Raw genomic sequence first — 20,246 nt, forward strand, 5'->3', positions numbered from 1 at the left:
GATTCAGAAGAAGAAATTTTCTCTTTCTGTCTCTTTCTATTCTTCTTTCTGTGTTTCTGTCTCATCTGGTGGTATTGTTGCTTTTGAACTCAGGGCTCAGGATTGCTTGAAAGGCATTCTGTCACTTAAGCCTTCTGCCAACACTACATTTATTAGTTACTTATGTATTTGCTTTATTTTTCAAGTAATGTCTTGTGTTTATTTTGTCCAGGGCTAACCCCGGAATGCCTCGTATATGCCCTCTAATGTAACTGGGATAAAAGTATATGCCACCATGTCTGACTTGTTGGGTAGGATAGGGTTTTTTTGCCTGGGCTGGTCTCAAGCCACAATCTGAATAGACAGAATTACAGATATGAGCCACTACATATAGACTTCTCTAAGACCAAGAAATTCTTATACCTCAGCTATTTAGTAACCATTGCATGCATGTGACAATTCTAATTCTGTAGGCCAGAAAGCAGCATGAAAAATAGGGGGGGGTGGGAGGGAGTAAATCTAGAAAGGTAAATGAAAGATTAGGAAGATATCATCTATATCACTCTATAAACAAAATGCATTCCTAGTTCCCAACTAAATATAAATGGTATGCAGAGGTGGAAAAATTACCTAGCTTAATATTTCTTAATAAAATAGGAGATAGATGGAAAAATTGTACTCCATTGAAATAAGTGTCCCAAAAGATACTTTTAGGAGTGGAAAGTCAGACTCCTAGTGGCTCATCCTGTAATCTTAGCTATGCAGGAGGATCGTGGTTTAAGGCTAGCTCAGACACAGTTAGGAACACCTTATCTGAAAAAAAAAAAAAAAAAAAAAAAACTGGGCTTGGTGGCAGGTGCCTGTAATCTCAGCTATTCAGAAAGCAGATGTAAGATAGTAAGCAGGAGTAGATGCTGACAAAATTGTGAGACCTCATCTGAAAAATGGACTGGGCAAAAAAGTAATAGCTTACTTTCAAGTAATAGCTTACTTGCCTAGCAAGCACATGATTCCATAAGTTCAAAACCCCCTAATACCACCAGAGAGGAGGAGAGAAATCGAATTTCAGAATGGGAAAAGATATTTGATTGACAAAACTATATATCTAAAATACATAAACATTACTACTAAAAACAGAACCTATTTGATCAACTTGTAAGAAAGTAGAATTGACATTTCACAAAAAGAGGAATCAAAATGTCTGATGAACTCACAAAAAGTCTTCAGCCTCAATATTTATCTAATGAAATATAAGTTTTGAAAATGAGATCAGAAAGGATTAAAAAAAGATTTGACTGCTGACCATGGGTTAAGATGTAGTATAGTGGACATTCTCACACACTGTTGGTGGAAAGTTAAATTACACTTTGGAAATTTGAATTTATCAACATCCTATAATCTGGCAATTTCACTTTCAGGAATTATCAGTCAAATAGAGAAAGACGTATGTATTTTTAACCCAAAGAACTGTCTTCTTCACAGTTACACTGTATTTGATAGAGCTACAAACTAGAAACAACCCAAATGTTCACCAACAGCAGAACTAGCACAAGACCGTCTAGTCATATAAACCATAAATGAAATGTTATAGAACAATGAGAACGCACAAGCAACTGCTACACAGAAAGGTTAGAAACAGAAGAGTACCTAATCCATGGTTCTATATAAATTGAAAGGGCAGCTTACCTATACTGCAAGATGTTGTCATGACAATGATTAGTCCTAGGGAGAAGGTAAAACATTTTATGAGAAACTTCTAGTTTCCGGGTCATGTTCTCTTCTTCATCTGTGTAGGTATTACGTGCATATGTTTGATTTATGATAATTCATGACTTTTGTACTTCTTAAATTACAATGTAAAATCCATAGAATTTTCCCTTTAAAAGTTTTTGCAAAATGTATAGCTCATAAGACTGTTATTATCTTCTAAGTTATGAACTCTACAGATATCCGATTAGGATAGCGATACAAGGTTGACAGTGTTCTTTAGGGTTAGTCATCTAGCTACCTTGGGCATTGGGCATTTTTTTTTAACTTCCAGCCCTAAAATTCTATAACTTAAATTCTATGACTATAAACATTTTTTTTTGTTGGTCATGGGGCTTGAACTCTGGGCCTGAACGCTGTCCCTCAGCTCTTCAGTTCAAGGTGAGCGCTCTACCACTTGAGCCACTGTGCCACTTCCATTTTTCTAAGTCTCATGGACTTTCCTGCCTGGGCTGGCTTTGAACTGTGATCCTCAGATCTCAGCCTCCTGAGTAGCTAGGATTACAGGCGTGAGCCACCCGCACCCGGCTAATGTGTTCATGCCACTTTAGTTTCTATAAGATCAATAAGGAAATAATGACTGTCATTCAGGAACTGAAATATTTCCTGGGGATTTCCACATGTTAACTATCAGATCACATGGCATAATCCTCACTTTAAGTGTTAAGTCCTCCATTAGTGCATTAGAAGCAGGACTCTTGAAAAAGGCACTGAAGAGCATGACAGCACTAATGCTTAAGGATAAGTTAAGGGTGAGGCTACTGATTAACACGCATGTGGTTACAGCCCAGGGGCAGACTGTCACAGAGAAAGTGTGATACTTGTTCCCCTTTCAGACTTCAATAATACTTTAATAATACTTGTTCCTCTTTCAGACTCTGGAAGCAACTTCTTAGTGGGGACAATCATTTCATCTTACTCACCACTTGTAAAGACGTGGAATAATGAGAAAATGAGGTGACTAATAGAAAAAAAAACTGCATACAAACTCAATCAAATACAGTAAATAATCATGAACAGGTAAAGTTACAAACAAGAATTTCCTGTGTGGTTCAAACTACAGTCATTGATCACTATTGAGTCCAAACCCTACCTATTAAACATGTTTTTAAAGGAGCTGTCATTTGTTCCTTATAAAATTGGCAAATACTTCTTGAAATCACAGTCTTCACACTACTCAGGGGTTATAAACCCATGCAAGTTTTTGGAATAAAAAACATCAGAAATATATTATCAAAGTAAAAGTTTTATAATTTTTGATTCCTACATTATTTCTAGTAATCTGTGATAAGAAAAAAATCCTGATGATAAAAATATTTATGCACTAGCCGGGCGCTGGTGGCTCACGCCTGTAATCCTAGCTACTCAGGAGGCTGAGATCTGAGGATCGCGGTTCAAAGCCAGCCCGGGCAGGAAAAACCGTGAGACTCCTATCTCCAATAAACCACCAGAAAACCGGAAGTGGCGCTGTAGCTCAAGTGGTAGAGCGCTTGCCTTGAGCCGAAGAGCTGAGGGACAGCACCCAAGCCCAGAGTTCAAGCCCCACGACCGACAAAAAAAAAAAAAAATATTTATGCACAAAATGTTGATATATCCGGGCACCAGTGGCTCACACCTATAATCCTACTTAGGAGGCTGAGATTTGAGGATCACGGTTCAAAGCCATCCCAGGCAGGAAAGTCTATGAGACTTTTATCTCCAATCACCAGAAAACAGAAAGTGGCACTGTGGCTCAAGTGGCAGAGTGCTTGCCTTGAACTGAAGAGTTGAGGGACAGCTCCCAGGCCCAGAGTTCAAGCCCCATGATTGACAAAAAAAAAACTTGGTATATTTTATTTATAATATGGAAAAATTATAATTACCTACATTCATATATATATGTATATATATATATGGATTTTGAGAAAGTTGAACCTATAGGCAAAAAAATGAAGAAATGCTGGAGGTATCACAATTCAAGACTTCAATCATTACTATAGAGCTAAAGTAACAAAAATTGTTTGGTACTAAAAAAGAAATAGTCCTGAAGATTCAAAGACTCAGAAAAAAAACCATATGCCTGCAGCCATCTGTTTGCTTTTTTTTGGGAGGGGGGGGTCCGGTCATGGGGCCTGAACTCTGGGCCTGGGCACTGTCCCTCAGCTCTTCAGCTCAAGGCTAGCGCTCTACCACTTGGCCAGAGCACCACTTCCGGCTTTTTTTCTTTTTGCTTATGTGGTGCTGAGGAATCGAACCCAGGGCCTCATGCATGCAAGGCAAGCGCTGTACCACTGAGCCACCTTCCCAGCCCTGCAGCCATCTGATGTTGGCAAAAGAGCCAAATATATTGGAAAAAGTCTCTTCAATGAGTAGTGTTGGGAAAACTGGCCATTTGCAGAAGATTGAAACTGGATCCCTGTCTGTTACTTTGTACTAATACCAATTCAAAATGGATCAAAGACCTCAATTATCCAGCAATACTAGTCCGGCATCTATGTAGAAGATTACAAGTAAACATGTTTACATTGCTTCATTATTAGTCATAGCCAAGTTATAAAAAGAGCTCAACAGCCAGGAACTGGTGGCTCACACTTGTAATACTAGCTACTCAGGAGACTGAGATTTGAGGATTGTAGAGTTCAAAGGCAGCCCAAGCAGGAAAGTCTGTAGGACTCTTATCTTCAAACACCAGAAAAGCCAGAAGTGGAGTTATGGTTCAAATGGTAAAGTGTTAGCGCCTTGAGTCACATGAATGTGCATACACACACACACACACACACACACACACACACACACACACACCAGCCTACATTTTCGATAATGAACAAAGGAGTCTTGGAAAAAATTATATTACGTGAAGTAAGCCAGACTCAAAGAAACATAGTTCCCATGGTTACCCTTTTCTGCAATAACTAGTATATGTGTAGGACAAGCAGAAGAGGTTAAAAGCTATGTACATATGACCATATAACCTGATACTAACCGAAATGAGCCCCAAGATAGGGACACAAGAGATTTATCTTTCTTGTTTTTCTTTTTAATGTACTTATAGTGTACTATGTGATTTTTTTTTCTTTTTGGTTTCTTTGTCTGTTCTTCCCCCATGGTACAACCCCTGCTGTAACTGTATTTGATTCTGGTTTCTTGCATCTTGTATATATATATTTCTAACATGGGGAGGGGAAGGGAAATAACAAAATGCTGAAATAAGGATACAGGATGACCCATTGTAACAATGAGATGTACAAGACACTATGTTGAAAATGAACTTTACAACTTGCAGGGGGAGGGAATAGTTGAGGAAATAGGGAAGAAAGGGATGATAGGGAAAAAACAAAGGAGGGGGTAACAATGCTCAATAGGAAATGGACTCATTACCTTGCTCATATAACTGTAACCCCTCTGTACAGTATCTTTACAATAAAAATATATATATTAAGGACAAAAAGAAAAGAAAAATCATCTAAAAGAAAAAAAGAAACTCATATATTTTATATACTGGTCCATCCAAGAAAAAAATATTATGATTATGTCATTTTCAGGGTAGTTGATGGACCTGGAAAATTTATGTTAGACCAAGTTAGTCAGGCTCAGCAAAACAAAAGGACACATAGAAACTATAAACACATATGGAAACATATGATATATTCCTAAACATTTTGATTAAATAAAGTATGTATAGAGGAAAACTGCAATGGTATAACTTCTTTGAACACTAACTTATAGTTTAGGAAGCTAAAACATGTGTTTGCAGGAACGGGGAACAATAAAGGCAAGGAAGAGATGTGATGACTATAACATTCAATGTACGTCTGTGAAAATGGAACGGGGTTACTTGAGAGGATGCGTGAGGTTGTGATAGCTGTAGAACAATGGAAGGGGTGACATTGATCAAGATGCATTGTACCCATAAGTTGACATCTTTAATTGAAACTCCTTTGTACAACTGCTTAAAGGATCATTAAAAAAAAAAAGCAAAAGCACATTATGTTGTACAGTTAATAAATGCTACAAACAAAAAAAATTGTAGAGAAATATCTGATTTTTGAACAATTGCTACCACTGTCCTGACACATAAGAAGATTTAGGTAATGTTTGCTAAGTTTTTATTAGTGCTGAGGATATAGTTCAGTGGTAGAAACCTTAGAATGTGTGAGGCCCTTGGTTTAAGTCCAACACCACAAAAATAGCCAAAACAAACCAAATCAGACAACAATTTATTCATCTTACACTGATCAAATGATCAAATTCATCTTACATCTGATCAAATGATCAGAGTGTGCATCATTTGTTGCTTCTAACTTTTACTGTACTCAAGATGAAAGCTCAAGTTGCCTTAGGAGCCTTTGGTCTTCCGAATGAGTCCTTCTATTTTATCCCACTCCCCTTTGGTAATCTGACACAAAAAGAAAGCTTCAATTAATATGGGTTGTTTGTTTTAAAGCTTAGCATCATAGCTGCTAGTATTATAATGAAATGGCATTACCTTCTGCAGGCTGTTGAATTCACCTGATAAAAATACTTCCTCTCCACCATCAAATCTAATGACCTTAAAAAGAAGTTATTTTCATATCTTAGTTGGATAGAATATCTCTTTGGCACTTTCAATGAAACCCCTAGATTTTAAAAATAAAACTGATGATTAAGCCTCAATTGAATAATAATTAGGATTCTCTTCCCAGTAAGATTTAGCTCAATCATAAGGATCATTTTAGAGCCATGTCTATCAGTAGATAGACATATTTATTGAGAAAATGTTAAGACTATTATATGTAGTATTTTATATTAAGTGAGTATTTATATCCTATTTACATTCAGCATTGCCAGAACTAGATTTAAAATAGGGCTTCCCATTTCCCCCAAAAAACAAAAGACACAAAACTACTTACAGCTCCATTAATCCAATTAGCATAATCGCTACAAAGAAAAACAGCAAGATTTGCAAGTTCTTCCACAGTCCCCAGCCGACCACAGGGAATTCTGTTAATCATATCTTGTTCAAATGTTCCAGTTGGATCCAGACGACTAAATGCACCCTTAGGAATTAAAAAAATGCAATTATATTGTGTGGACATGTGTATGTGTTTAAATGCAATCCTTTTCCTACTTAAGCCCATTTGTATAAAATGGGAAGCTACTACCATAGCAGCCTGTTCATACCTTAGGCTTTGTGAGGCACAGAATTTTAACCAATTTTTTTACATTCACTCTAGTCCAAGGCCTGATACCTCTATTTAGCCTAAAACAATAACAAGGAACAAAGGGGAAAAGGAAGGGAGGGAGGAAGGAAAGAAAAAAGAAAGAGAAAGAGAAGGAAGGAAGGAGAGAGAGAGAAAAAGAAAGAAATAGGGAAGGAAGGAAGGAAGGCAGAAAGGAAGGAAGGAAGGAAGGAAGGAAGGAAGGAAGGAAGGAAGGAAGGAAGGAAGGAAGGAAGGAAAAAGAAGCCAAGAAAAAAATGTAACCTTTTTTCCTAGTTTCTGCTGTATAAGGTGAAGATATTTACTTTAATTTCACAAAGTTGTTACAAACATCAAATAATCCAGTGTCTTTGAAAGAAGGGTGAAATCTGTGAAGGGTGCTGTGTGGTACAGGGAGTGGTAACCTTATCCTTCCATTCAGCAAACACAGACCAGTCACTCAGGTTAGTCAATTTTTATAAGAAGGTTCATTTTCTTCTTTTTGCTTCCCAAAATAACAGAAAAGAAATAAAACACAGGCATAAGGATATGAAACATAAGTAGATCTTAGAAAGAAAAGAACCCTCAGCAAACTTGCTCCCCAGTCTGTTTTGTACTGATGAAAGACAGAGACAGGCCAAGATGAAGTCTAGGTACACTAATAACAATAGCTAGCTTTTTCTCTATTCAAGCCTTGAAACATGGGTGAAAGCTTGCTTGCTTCAGCAACACAGTAGGAAACACAACACAGACTCTAGGCACCTTATAAACCCTCCGGAGTCTTTTTGGACGAAGATAACAACTGGAAGATTTTCATTCTATCAAAGCTTGTTAGTTTCTCTACCTCAATGTTTTTTTAAACATTCACAGCTATAATCCTAACTACTCAGGAGGCTGAGATCGAGGATTGTGGGTCAAAGCCAGCTCAAGTAGGAAACTCCATTATCTTCAATTAAACCACCAAAAAGTCAGAAGTGGAGCTGTGGCTCAAGTGATAGAAGGCTAGCCTTGAACAAAAATGTTCAGGGACAGCATCCAGACTCTAAGTTCAAGCCCCAGGACTGGCATGCGTCTGTGCATGCATATACATGTGCACGTGCACACCAAAAATAACAACAAAAAATATACCTATTACTTGAATACAGTTCATGACTATATTGCTAGAGATAACTTCCTTGACAGGAAGAACTCTATCACTTGAGTACCTTTGTTCACAGTGAGTACTCAATAAATACAAGTTAGGTAACTCTAACAGGTGATCTTTCTTGCATACCAAAGAAAGAAGCCTCTATGACTGCAGTTCTTCTCAAATAGTGCTTAGCAGAGATATACCCTGTCATGTCTTTTTTTTTTTGGGGGGGGTCCGGTCGTGGGGCCTGAACTTTGGGCCTGGGCACTATCCCTCAACTCTTCAGCCCAAGGCTAGCGCTCTACCACCTAAGCCACAGCGCCACTTCCGGCTTTTTTTTTTTCTTTTTGCTTATGTGGTGCTGAGGAATCAAACCCAGGGCCTCAGGCATGCAAGGCAAGCTCTCTACCACTGAGCCACCTTCCCAGCCCCCCTGTCATGTCTTAATATATACTTTTGAGTTATTTTCCCACTAATTTTATTAGACTATTTTTGATGTGTTGGATAAGATTTTAAATCAAGTTTCTCTTGCTCAGATAATTTTCTTTCCAATCATCACCCATTAAGTTGCTAAATAAAGTAATGTGGCCATTTCCATGTGAATATTTAACATCCCAGAACAACCTACTAAATGTTCCACTGTACTAATTCTTTTACATTTATGCATTTTGACTGGGTTTGCAGCAATCATAAATTCTTGCTTTTCATGAAAACAAAAAGAAAGGTGATGGCAAAGTTACCTGTGAGATCATCTGAAAAAACAGAAAAGGTGGACATTCTGAGAAACATCTGTAATTGCATTATTAGTGATAATTATCTGTCGCAATGAGGTCTATAAGGTTATTAATAATAGGTAAAATCATGCCATCAAAAGGATTTTTCAATCACAAAGATGTAGGAGTGAGATGACACACATAATTGACAAAGTGCAGAAGCATGGGTATGACTCAAAGAAAATGTTACCTATAGCAAAGCCGAACCTTCATGATAAGTTTCTGGAGCATGACTTAAACTGAAAATATAATTACATTTCCATGATTTAAAAAGGGAGGTCAAATATAAGATGATGCTAAGTGAAATGAACTCCAATGCATAGACACAAGAGGGGTTTTTTTGGTCATTGTTTTTAATGTACTACATGATATCTTTTTACTTTTGTGATTTTTCCCCCTATGGTTTATCCCTTGTTGTCATTGCATTTGATTTTGGCATCCTGGGTATTGTATATATGTTTATCTGAATTAGAGAAGGGAAGGGGAACAATAAAATGGTGAGACAAAGGACAAAGGAGGTAACCAACACAACAGCAATACTCACAAGACAATATGTTCCAAATAAACTGTACAACTTGGGGGTGTTTGGGGGGAGGGAAAGAGGGAGAAAAATGAGGGAGGGGGCAACAAGTTAGACAAGAAATGTACTCACTACCTTACTTATGTAACTGTAACCCCTCTGTACATGACCTTGACAATAAAATTAAAATTTTTTAAAAGGAGATCAAAGGAATAAGAATCTTTACCATATGGTATAAGAAATACAGAACAATAACACTTTACAGTAACAGAAGCAAATAAGAAAGAAAGAAAAAAAGAAAGAAAGAAAGAGAAAGACAGAAAGAAAGAAAGAGAAAGACAGACAGAAAGAAAGAAAGAAAGAAAGGAAGGAAGGAAGGAAGGAAGGAAGGAAGGTAGGAAGGAAGGAAGGAAGGAAGAAAGGAAAGGAAAAAAGAAAGAAAGGAAAAAAGAAAGGAAAAAAAGAAAGGAAAAAAGCTTAAGATGGATGGCACAAGGAATCCTAGAAGATTAGGAGATTGATACAGACCTTACCACATCATTACAAAGCTGTTAATATCCCTGACTCCCTCATTACTTCTTATGCTAGATAATGGCAACCAAGGATTCAAACCCATACATTCCTGGGAAATTCTTCACACAAAATCAATTATTATACTGTTCCTGGATCATTCAGTGTCACAATATAACAACTAAGACTTACCTTAGTTTTTATTGGCCCTGGTTGAATTATATTGAATCGCATTCCATATTTACCCCATTCACCTGCAAGTGATCTAAAAATTGAAATAAACACAATGTATTCCAAAATATTGTACCACATGTTAAAAACATGAGTAGCTGACACTCACTGCATGCTTACTACATGCCAGAGATTATATCCCAAGAGGTAAGTGTTATTGCTGTTGCCTAGATTGCAAATAAGGTAACTGAGAATTAATACAATTTCACCAGGCCATGTGGCTAATTTGTCAATCTCAAGTAGTCTAGCCTGAGTCTGTTCCCTTAATCACTCTACTATACGACCTACCATTCATTTTTTACTATCATTAGTCTCTATGTTATACAACCTGGCTTCTACAATTTAGAAGAAACCCAACATCACTATAGATTTTTAGAATGGATACTCATGACTCATATAAAAACATGAGACTTTTATAACCTTCCCTCACATTTTCTGGAGTTCAATCCTGTACTCACAGTTCATTATAATTTTACTTATGGTCACAATGTCTGAAGCATCACAAGTACTCTAATTGAATAAGAGACGAATTATATAGATTTAAAATATTAACCACATCCATGTCTAACTAGGCTTTAATATAATTGCTAAAGTGAACTTCAAAGGAAATAGGAACCTAACAAAATCTTACTAAATGAAGTAAAATGGAATACTAATAGCAAACACAGGACCAACCTGTTTTAAAAATACATTTCACTGGGGCCTAGAAGGTGGCTCAGTGGTAGGATGCTTGCCTCACATGCATGAGGCCCTGGGTTCCATTCTTTAGCACCAAGTAAGCAGAAAAAGCTGGAAGTGGCACTGTGGCTCAAGTGGTAGAGTGTTAGCCCTGAGCTGAAGAGCTGCAGAGCTACAGGGCAGTGCCCTGGCCCAGAGTTCAGGTCCGATGACCAGCAAAAAAAAAAAAAAAAAAAATGTGTATATGACAGATAGATCTACCTATCTTTCATTCTAAGCTTATTTTTATAAACTTATATTGATATGTATCTTTGTATGTGTGTACTTAATCTAGTTTATAAAACAAGTTTAAGGAAGGCCACCTAAAAGCATACAAATAATACAAATTAAAATATACTAGAAAGGGAAGGAAAGGTAGAGGCAGGGAGGGAAAAAGAGAAAGATAAAGGAGCCACATGCCACTGGCTTATCCCTGCAAACAATTCCAGCACTCAGGAGGCTGAGATCAAGAGGACTTCCATTCAAAACAAGCCTGAACAGGAAACCTCACAAGATTCCACCACCAATTGACCAGCAAAGAGCCAGGGTGGTGGAGTGGCTCAAGTTATAGAGTGTAAGTCTCAGTACTGGTAATATATAAATGCATGTGTGTTTATTTATGTAAATAAAAGGACTAAGGATAATGTCAGTATCTCAACTAATAAACAAGAGTGAGGCAAGTTGGCTTTTATTCCAATGAGGAAAGATAACCCAGCACTGATAGTTCATATCTACTCAGGAGCCTGAGATCTGAGGATTGTAGTTCAAAGCCAGCCTGGGTAGAAAAGTCTGTGAGATTCTCACCTCCAATAAACTACCTAAAAAAGAAAAAAAAAGTGAGAAGTGGAGCGATAGTTCAAGTGGTAATGCTACCCTTGAGCAAAAGAAGCTCAGGTACAATACCCAGGCCCTGAGTTCAAACCTCTCAACCAACAAAAAAAGAAAAAGAAAGAAAAGAAAAGGTAAAGAAAAAAAGCTGGGATGTAATTCAGAAGAAGAAGACTTGCCTGGCATGCACATGCAGTTAGGAGGAAGGGGATGGAGGTACAGGGGGAGGAGGAATGGAATAATGAGAGAACCTAAAATATTTAGCTAGGGAATATTATACACACACACACACACACACACATTAAAAAGTTAATTCTGGTGGTAATGTAAACAAAATAGGAAAAAAAACTGGTACCAAAGACATGAATGATATGATTAGTAGCATAAGCCAGACAATGGTAAGAACTCCTGTCACAACTAATACCATGGCAAAGGCCACTGAGAAACAAATTTAAAGAGTAATTATGCTCCCACAAGAAAAAGCCACCAGACCTGACAAGTGTTCTTCATCTATGCTAGTACTATTAATTGTATATAGTAGTTATAGACAGTAGTTTAGTAAAGAGGGTGAAGATATGTTTAAAAGGTTAACAAAGGCAACAGGGAAGACATATAGGAAAGTAGAAAGAGATTTGACTCCTATGCCTAATTAGGGGACGAGAGCTACATGCGACTAAACAATTTTTTATTTAGTTTCTCAGTCACAGTGATTGCATTTTAAGAGTCCAATGGCTACATTTTGGCTACTGGATATAGTAGATTTAGAAAACATTGCATCACTATAAAAAGTTCCATTGGATGGTACCATAGACAAAGGACTTATCTAGGAGAAAGAGTCTCTTCCAGGTACTGCAGCTTACACCTATAATCCTAGATATTCAGGTAAAAACATCTGAGGATCTCAATTCCAAGCTAGCTTGAGCAGAAAAGTTCATGGAACTCCTATCTCCAATTAACCTGCATAAAGCCAGACAGTGCAGCTGTGACTCAAGTGGTAGAGCAACAGCTTTAAGCAAAAAAAAAAAAAGCCAAGGGATAGCTCTCAGGCCCTGAACCCAAGCCCCAGTAGTAGTACAAACAAACAAACAAAAATATGAGTCTCTTGGTGAATTTAAATTATTCTTTTGCCTGTTGTTATTGGCTCACAACAGTAATCCTATCTACTCAGGAAGCTGAGATCTGAGGCTTTTGATTTAAAGCCAGCTTGGGCAAAAAAAAAAAAAAAAAAAATCCATGAGACTCTTATCTCCAATTAACCAGCAAAAAGCAAGAAGTAGAAGAATGGCTCAAGTAGTAGAGCACAAGCCACAAAAAAGCTAAATAAGAATGTGAGGTCTTGTGTTCAAGCCCCAGTACAGGCAAGAGAGAGAGACAGAGAGAGAGAGAGAGAACACAGGAATTTAGTTCCATGAACTACCAAAGCACTTATTTATCATCAACAACAGGATTATTATAGCCATGCATACTTGTTCAAGGCTTCCACGCCTGATTTGGAAGAAGAACTTGGTACTACAAAGCCAGACCCAGATTCAGCATAGATGGTTGTAATGGCAAGAAATGCTGCTCCTGAAATTTTAAAGGATATTGTTAACCTCATGGCTGTACCAACTAGCATCAGGAAATAAGGTATTGAATCTTAAAAAAAAAAAATTCACCAGCCCCTAATTAATGAAAAGGATAACCTAATAAAACTGTTGTATCTTGCTACTACTAATCTTGTTGTCTTTAAAATGATCTGTACTTACTGGAAATTCTACACCTGGGGAGTCATTACACAGCTCAAATATCAGTGCATACTTCCATAAGACCCTAAATAATCAGGGTCTTAACTAAGTACCACTTACAGAAGAATAAATCAGAATTAAAATTATCAAGGGTGTCTGCCTCCAGCTATGATGAACTTACCTTTCTGCCACAAACATCAAAAAAAATTGTAAGATACATGGCAGGGTGACATGGTTCAGAAATAAATCTATTCATTACCTGACTTATAAAACTAACCCCTCTGCATATCACCTTTATAATGCAACTTTTTAAAGATACATGATATACCGATACAACAGGTAGAGGACACTAAGGGAAGGAAAAACAAAAGGAACAAAGCTAACATCATCTAACATTTATCTAGAGCTACTTCATAAGACTGTGGCAGGTAGAGAAAAACAAGCAGAAAATAGAGCTTGAGACTGTTGAGCAACCAGATTTGTAAGAATTGCTCCAAGGAGGAAAGTAGTTGGGGGAGAGCTCCATTAATCTTTTTTTTTTTTTATTATTGTAAGAATACAGTACAGAGGAGTTACAATTACATGGGCAGGATAATGAGTACATTTCTTATGGAGCATTGCTGCCTCCTCTGTGTTTCCTCTTCCCATCCCTTCCCATATTCCCCCGTCTCCCCCCCCCCGAACCCCCCCCCCACCCCCCACCAAAGTTGTAAAGTTTGTTTTTTGACATAACGATTTGTACATCTCATTGTTGCAATGGGTCCACCTGTATCTCTAGTTAAACGATTTGTTTTTTCCCTTCCCCTCCACAAATTATACCAACATCAAATACAGTGAAAGCATGGGTATACCATGGGGGAGGGACATACAAAACAACAAAGAAATAATCTTATAAATATGTTAGAAACAATTGCATGAAGGGAAAAAAACATTTGAATACTTACCTTGGGGTTCATTCCCCTAACATCAACTTATCTGACCTTTTCTGCTTGACTCTGACATACACTAGTTATTGCAAATAAGGCAAACAATGGGACCTATATTTCTTTGGGCCTGGCTTACTTGACTCAATATAATTTTTCCAAGTCTTTCCAATTCCTAACAAATGGGGCAATGTCATTCTTTCTGATGGAGGCATAGAATTCCATTGTGTATATATACCACATTTTCTTGATCCATTCATCTACTGAGGGGCATCTGGGTTGGTTCCATATCTTAGCTATAGTAAATAATGCTGCAATAAGCATAGTCCAGGGGCTGGGAAGGTGGCTCAGTGGTAGAGTGCTTGCCTTGCATGCCTGAGACCCTGGGTTTGATTCCTCAGCACCACATAAGAAAAAAAAAGCCAGAAGTGGTGCTGTGGCTAAAGTGGTAGAGTGCTAGCCTTGAGCTGAAGAGCTGAGGGACAGCGCCCAGGCCCAGAGTTCAGGCCCCACGACCCGGACCCAAATAATAAATAAATAAATAAACATAGTCCATTAATCTTTGTAGAGTCTCCTTCCTTGAATATGACCAAGGGTTAAGCTGTGCAAATTGATGTAAAATTCTATGAAGCCAGCAAAAAAAACAACTTTCAGGACTATAAGCTAAATATCTATCAGACCTCACACAGTGTTCAAACATGGGAGTTCACGGCAACATTATTAATATCCAGGCTTTCTGTTCCTCCCTGCCTTCCTATCTGTGTGACTATCACCAAGAAAGCAAACAACAAATGCTGCTGAGGATGTGGGGGCGCTGGGGGGGGGGGGGGGGGGGGGGGGGGGGGGGAATTGGAAAGGGAGGAAGGGGGGGGGGGGGGGAGATGTGCTGATCCACTGTTAGTGAAATGTAAATTAGAGCAGCCACTATGGAAATCAGGATGGAGAATCCATAGACATTTAAAAGTAGAACTATTGCAGGGCATTGGTGACTCATGCCTGTAATCCTAGATACTCCTAACTCCGGAGGCTGTCATCTAAGGATCTGGTTCAGAGCCAGCCCAGACAGGGAAAAGTCTGTGAGACTCTTATCTCCAATTAACCCCCAAAAGTTGGAAGTGGAGCTGTGGCTGAAAGTGGTAGAGTGCTAGACTTGAGGAAAAGAGCTCAGCACTCAGTCTCTGAGTTCAAGCCCTACAGCCAACAACAACAACAAAAATGTTGCATTGCACTCCTGAGATATACCTCAAGGTATGTAAGTCTGCTTACACTAGATACCTGCACACTCATATTTATAATAGCATGAATTACAATCAACAAGTTATGAAATTAGCCTAGGTTAACACCAATGGAGGATGAATAGATAAGGAAAATTATATTCACAGACACACGTACGCACACACACACACACACACACACACATACAATGCAGTATTATTCAACCTAAAAGAAAAATGAAATTACATCATTTGTTGGAAAATAGATAAACTGAAGATATATTAAACAAAATAAAACAGTCTCAGAAAAATAAATATTGCATGTTTTTCTAATTTACAGAATCTAAATTAAGAAATGTATATATACACATATATATGATATATAGATATATATGTGTATATATGATATATAATATATATGATATATATCATATATATATAATATATAGATATATATGTGTATATATGATATATAATATATATGATATATAATATATAGATATATATGTGTATATATGATATATAATATATATCATATATATCATATATGTATATGTTAAGAAATAGCTTAAGTGGTAGGAGGGATGCCTAGCAAGTTCATACCCCAATATTGTCCTCATTAAAAACTGGAGGCATGGGGCTGGGAAGGTGGCTCAGTGGTAGAGTGCTTGCCTTGCATGCATGAGGCCCTGGGTTCGATTCCTCAGCACCACATAAGCAGAAAAAGCCGGAAGTGGTGCTATGGCTCAAGTGGTAGAGTGCTAGCCTTGAGCTGAAGAGCTGAGGGACAGCACCGAGGCCCAGAATGCAGACCCCACGGCTGAACAAAAAAAAAACTGGAGGCATAACTCAAATGGTAGAACATGAACTCAAGGCCCTGAATTCAAATCACAGCACCATCTAAATAAATAAATAATATAAAAGTAGAAGAGGGGACTATTTGGGAAGAAAGGCATCAGAAGAGGGAGGAGGGAGATAAGAGAGTAACGGAGGGTGAACATTATTAAAGTATATTATGTATATATGTAAGTATTTTCCACATCCCAGTATGGTCTGCAACTGACATACACTAATAACAGGCTAGCCATGTAGCATACACTTGTAATAACCTTTGGAGGTTGAAGTTGGATGATCACAAGTTTGAGATCTCTCTCTCTCACACACACACACACACACACACACACATACACACACATACACACCAATAGATATTTATAACATATATGCTAATTTTAAAAGATGCCAATTTTAAAAGGAATATTAATAATGACATTGTACCTAGAATAATTGAAAGTATCTAGGACATAGTAAGTTTTCAGTGAATGAACTAAATGAATGAAAGATTAAAAGAATAATCTTAAAAGGCTCATGTCTATAATCCTAGCTACTCAAGAGGCTGAGATATGAGGATCACAGTTCGAAACCAGCCTGGGCAGAAAAGTCCGTATGACACTCTTTCTTTTTTAAATATATTTTTTATTGTAAAGATACTGTACAGAGGGGATACAGTTACATGAGTAAGGTAGTAAGTATATTTCCTGACACTCATCTCTAATAAACGATTCAAAAAAAACCAGAAGTAGTGCTGTGGTTTAAGTGGTTAAGCAGTCATCTTGAGCAAAAGAAGCACAGGAACAGTGCCTAGGCCCAGAGCTCAAACCCCACAACCAGCAATAATAATAATAATAGTAGTAGTAGTAGTAGTAATAATAATCTTCAGCTTCTGAGAAATCAGTTATTTTTTATACTCCCTTAGGCAAAATACTAAATAAGAAGTTCTCTCTAAGTTTAATATTTACAAAAGGATGAATATAGATGCATGCATATCCTAAAACAAAAATTAAGGAAATTTGAAAGACTAGTAGAAAAGTATTTTGAAAAGCACCCAAGTAAATGCTCTCCTACCACATTTAGTTTCTCCTTCCCTCATCCTTTTTCAGAATAGAAACAAAAAAAACAAAATTCATCATGCTCTAGAAAATATGGGGGTGAGAGAGGAGGCAGGTCCACTATTTTTAGCATCTGAGAAATAAGTATGGTTACATTAGTAATTCTGGCAACTCTTCATATACTAATCTCAGTTTTTCAGATCTCTGAAAATTAGTTTGCTTCTAAGTTATTACTCTGGGAAAAATGAGAGATGTAGAACATCAGTGGGCTCCATTATAGCAATGATGAAAGATGCCAACTGCATCATCCTTACAGCTAAATTATAAAAGCTACTTAAATAATGACAGCTACCGACACAAAGCAAATGTGCCACCTTCCAGTTAAGATTAAACAGATATCTTTTTCCATATGTAGGGGAGGAGTTACATCCTCATCATATAATTTCAATGCTAAAATGAAAGGTACTTCATTCTTCTCTTTTTCCCTGTCAGTTTATTTTTTTAGCCTAAACAATCTGAATATTATATATTCAGATATATTATTCTAATAGGAATGAATGCTTCAGGTGGAACAATTACCAGCTGGGAATTCAAAAAATAAACAATGAGGGCTGGGAAGGTGGCTCAGTGGTAGAGAGCTTGCCTTGCATGCATGAGGCCCTGAGTTCGATTCCTCAGCACCACATAAGCAAAAAGAAAAAAGCCAGAAGTGGTGCTGTGGCTCAAGTGGTAGAGCACTAGCCTTGAGCTGAAGAGCTGAGGGATAGCGCCCAGGCCCAGAGTTCAGGCCCTACAACCGGACCCAAAAAAAAAAAAAAAAAAAAAGAACAATGATGCCAAAAGTTCAAAATGTAGAATTGCCAGATTCCTGGTTTCGTTACAGATATACTTTTTTTTATATATAAGAGGCAATGATTTTCATTATAATTATTGCCATGCAAGAGGTTTGTAAATGGCAAGTAAATTTTCTAACAGGCCAATACAGAAAACAGAAACAAATTTTTTTATTTAGTAAATTCAAAAAATAGAGACAATGGTAAATGAATGAAATAAACATTACACTTCAAGGCCACTACTTAGGCCACCAGTTCCATTTAACTGATTTTTTTTTAACAACAGTGCCAAGAATATCCAATGGGGACATAAACAGTCTCTTACTGAGAATATAAGTTATTCATATGCCAGAGAATAAAACTACAACCCTGTCTCTCACTATATATGCTACTAACTGAAAATGGATCAAATACCTAAATGTAGATTGCAAGCTATGAACTGCTAGAAGAACAGAAAAAAAAATACTTCATGACTAGAGATATAGGCAAAAATGTGGAGGGTAAGACCTCAAAAGCAAAGATAATTCAAAAATAGGAAAATAAGATTATAGCAAACTAAGAAGCTTCTACACAACAAAGGAAATGACAGAGAGAAAATATAGCTGCAAAAACACAGAAAATACAAAGTCTATTCATCTGACTTAATATGCAGAATACAAAGAACTCAAAAAAAAATAACCAGAAGCAAAATCCTAAATAAATCCAATTTAAGACTTAAGACCTAGTAAGCTGTCATTTCTCAGGAGAAAATATACACTAGTTAGAAAGTATAAAAAATAATTAATATTACTAATCATCAAGGAAATGCAAAGTAAAACCACAATGAAATATCATTCTATTCTTCTTAGAATGGCTACTATCAAAAAGATTGAAAAATTACAGATGCTGGTAAGGATATAGAGAAAGGGAACTCACACAATAAAGTAGTAATATAAATTAATGCACCTACTATGGATCTGGTATGGAAGTTTCTCAAGAAACTACAAATAGAACTACAGATTGCAGGTGGACATTACACACATGATCCAGCAACTCCACCACTGGATACATAGCCAAAGGAAATAAATCAGTGTGCATTCCCAGAGTTACTACAATATTGTTCATAATAGCCAAGATATGGAGTCAACCAAAGGTTCTATCAGTGGTTAGAGAAATTATGCATACACTGGAATACCATTCATCCATTAAATGAATCCTATCATTTTCAGCAACATGGATGAACCTGAAAACATTATGTTAAGTAAAATAAGCCAAGAACAAAAGACAAACACCACATGTTCTCATTCATATGTGGGAGCTAAAAACTAAGAACTCACAAATTTGCAGGACTAGTTGATATTAAAGGCTAGAAAAGGGTAAGAAGTAGAGGAGATATAGGAAGATGATAATAGGTACAAAAATACAATTAGAGAGGAGGAATAAATTCTAATTTTTCATAGCACAGTAGTGTACTAGTTTAAAACAATTTATTATGCATCCAGAAAAGAAGTGCTTGATGGCCCCAGCTGGATGACAAGGATCATGTCTGTGAGCATAGCTAGTCAAGAGACTTGGGTCAGATGCTGGGCGCCGGTGGCTCACACCTGTAATCCAAACTACTCAGGAGGCTAAGATCTGAGGATCATGGTTCAAAAAGCCAGCCCAGGCAGTTAAGTCTGTGAGACTCTAATATCCAATAAAACTCCAGAAAACCAGAAGTGGCACTGTAGCTCAAGTGGTAGAGTGCTAGCCTTGAGCTGAAGAGCTGAGAGACAGCGCCCAGGCCCAGAGTTCAATCCCGACAACTGACAAAAAAAGAAAAGAGAGAGAGAGACAGAGACAGAGAGAGACTCAGCTCTGGAGAAATACAATTTGAAGCCATCCTTGACCAAAAATAAATAAATAAATAAATCCCTGAGACCCATTCTTAATAAATAGCTGGTCACAGTAGCATACCTATCATCCTAGCTACATGGGTGGCATGGTTTGGAAGATTCATGGTTTCAGGCTAAGCCAGGCCAAATGGTCCATGAAATTCATCTTATCAGAAAGCAGCTCAAGATGGTGGTCCATG

At 37.3% G+C, this 20,246-nt stretch overlaps 1 protein-coding gene across 1 annotated transcript in view; it reads right to left on the bottom strand.

Annotated features, from left to right (window-relative positions):
- Positions 1-5,978: 5,978 nt before the first annotated feature.
- The window catches only part of Decr1 (2,4-dienoyl CoA reductase 1, mitochondrial), a 33,137-nt gene continuing 18,869 nt past the window's right edge, over positions 5,979-20,246 (bottom strand). The window contains exons 6-10 of the mRNA XM_013012415.1: positions 13,077-13,176; positions 10,027-10,099; positions 6,615-6,761; positions 6,212-6,274; positions 5,979-6,121 (exon numbers count right to left, since the gene is read on the bottom strand). Coding sequence (XP_012867869.1) covers positions 6,062-6,121; positions 6,212-6,274; positions 6,615-6,761; positions 10,027-10,099; positions 13,077-13,176 — 443 coding nt within the window. The 3' untranslated portion in view covers positions 5,979-6,061. The remainder of the gene's footprint in view (positions 6,122-6,211; positions 6,275-6,614; positions 6,762-10,026; positions 10,100-13,076; positions 13,177-20,246) is intronic.

Source organism: Dipodomys ordii, unplaced genomic scaffold, assembly GCF_000151885.1.
Source record: "Dipodomys ordii isolate 6190 unplaced genomic scaffold, Dord_2.0 Scaffold17, whole genome shotgun sequence".
NCBI classification, from domain to species: Eukaryota; Metazoa; Chordata; class Mammalia; order Rodentia; family Heteromyidae; genus Dipodomys; species Dipodomys ordii.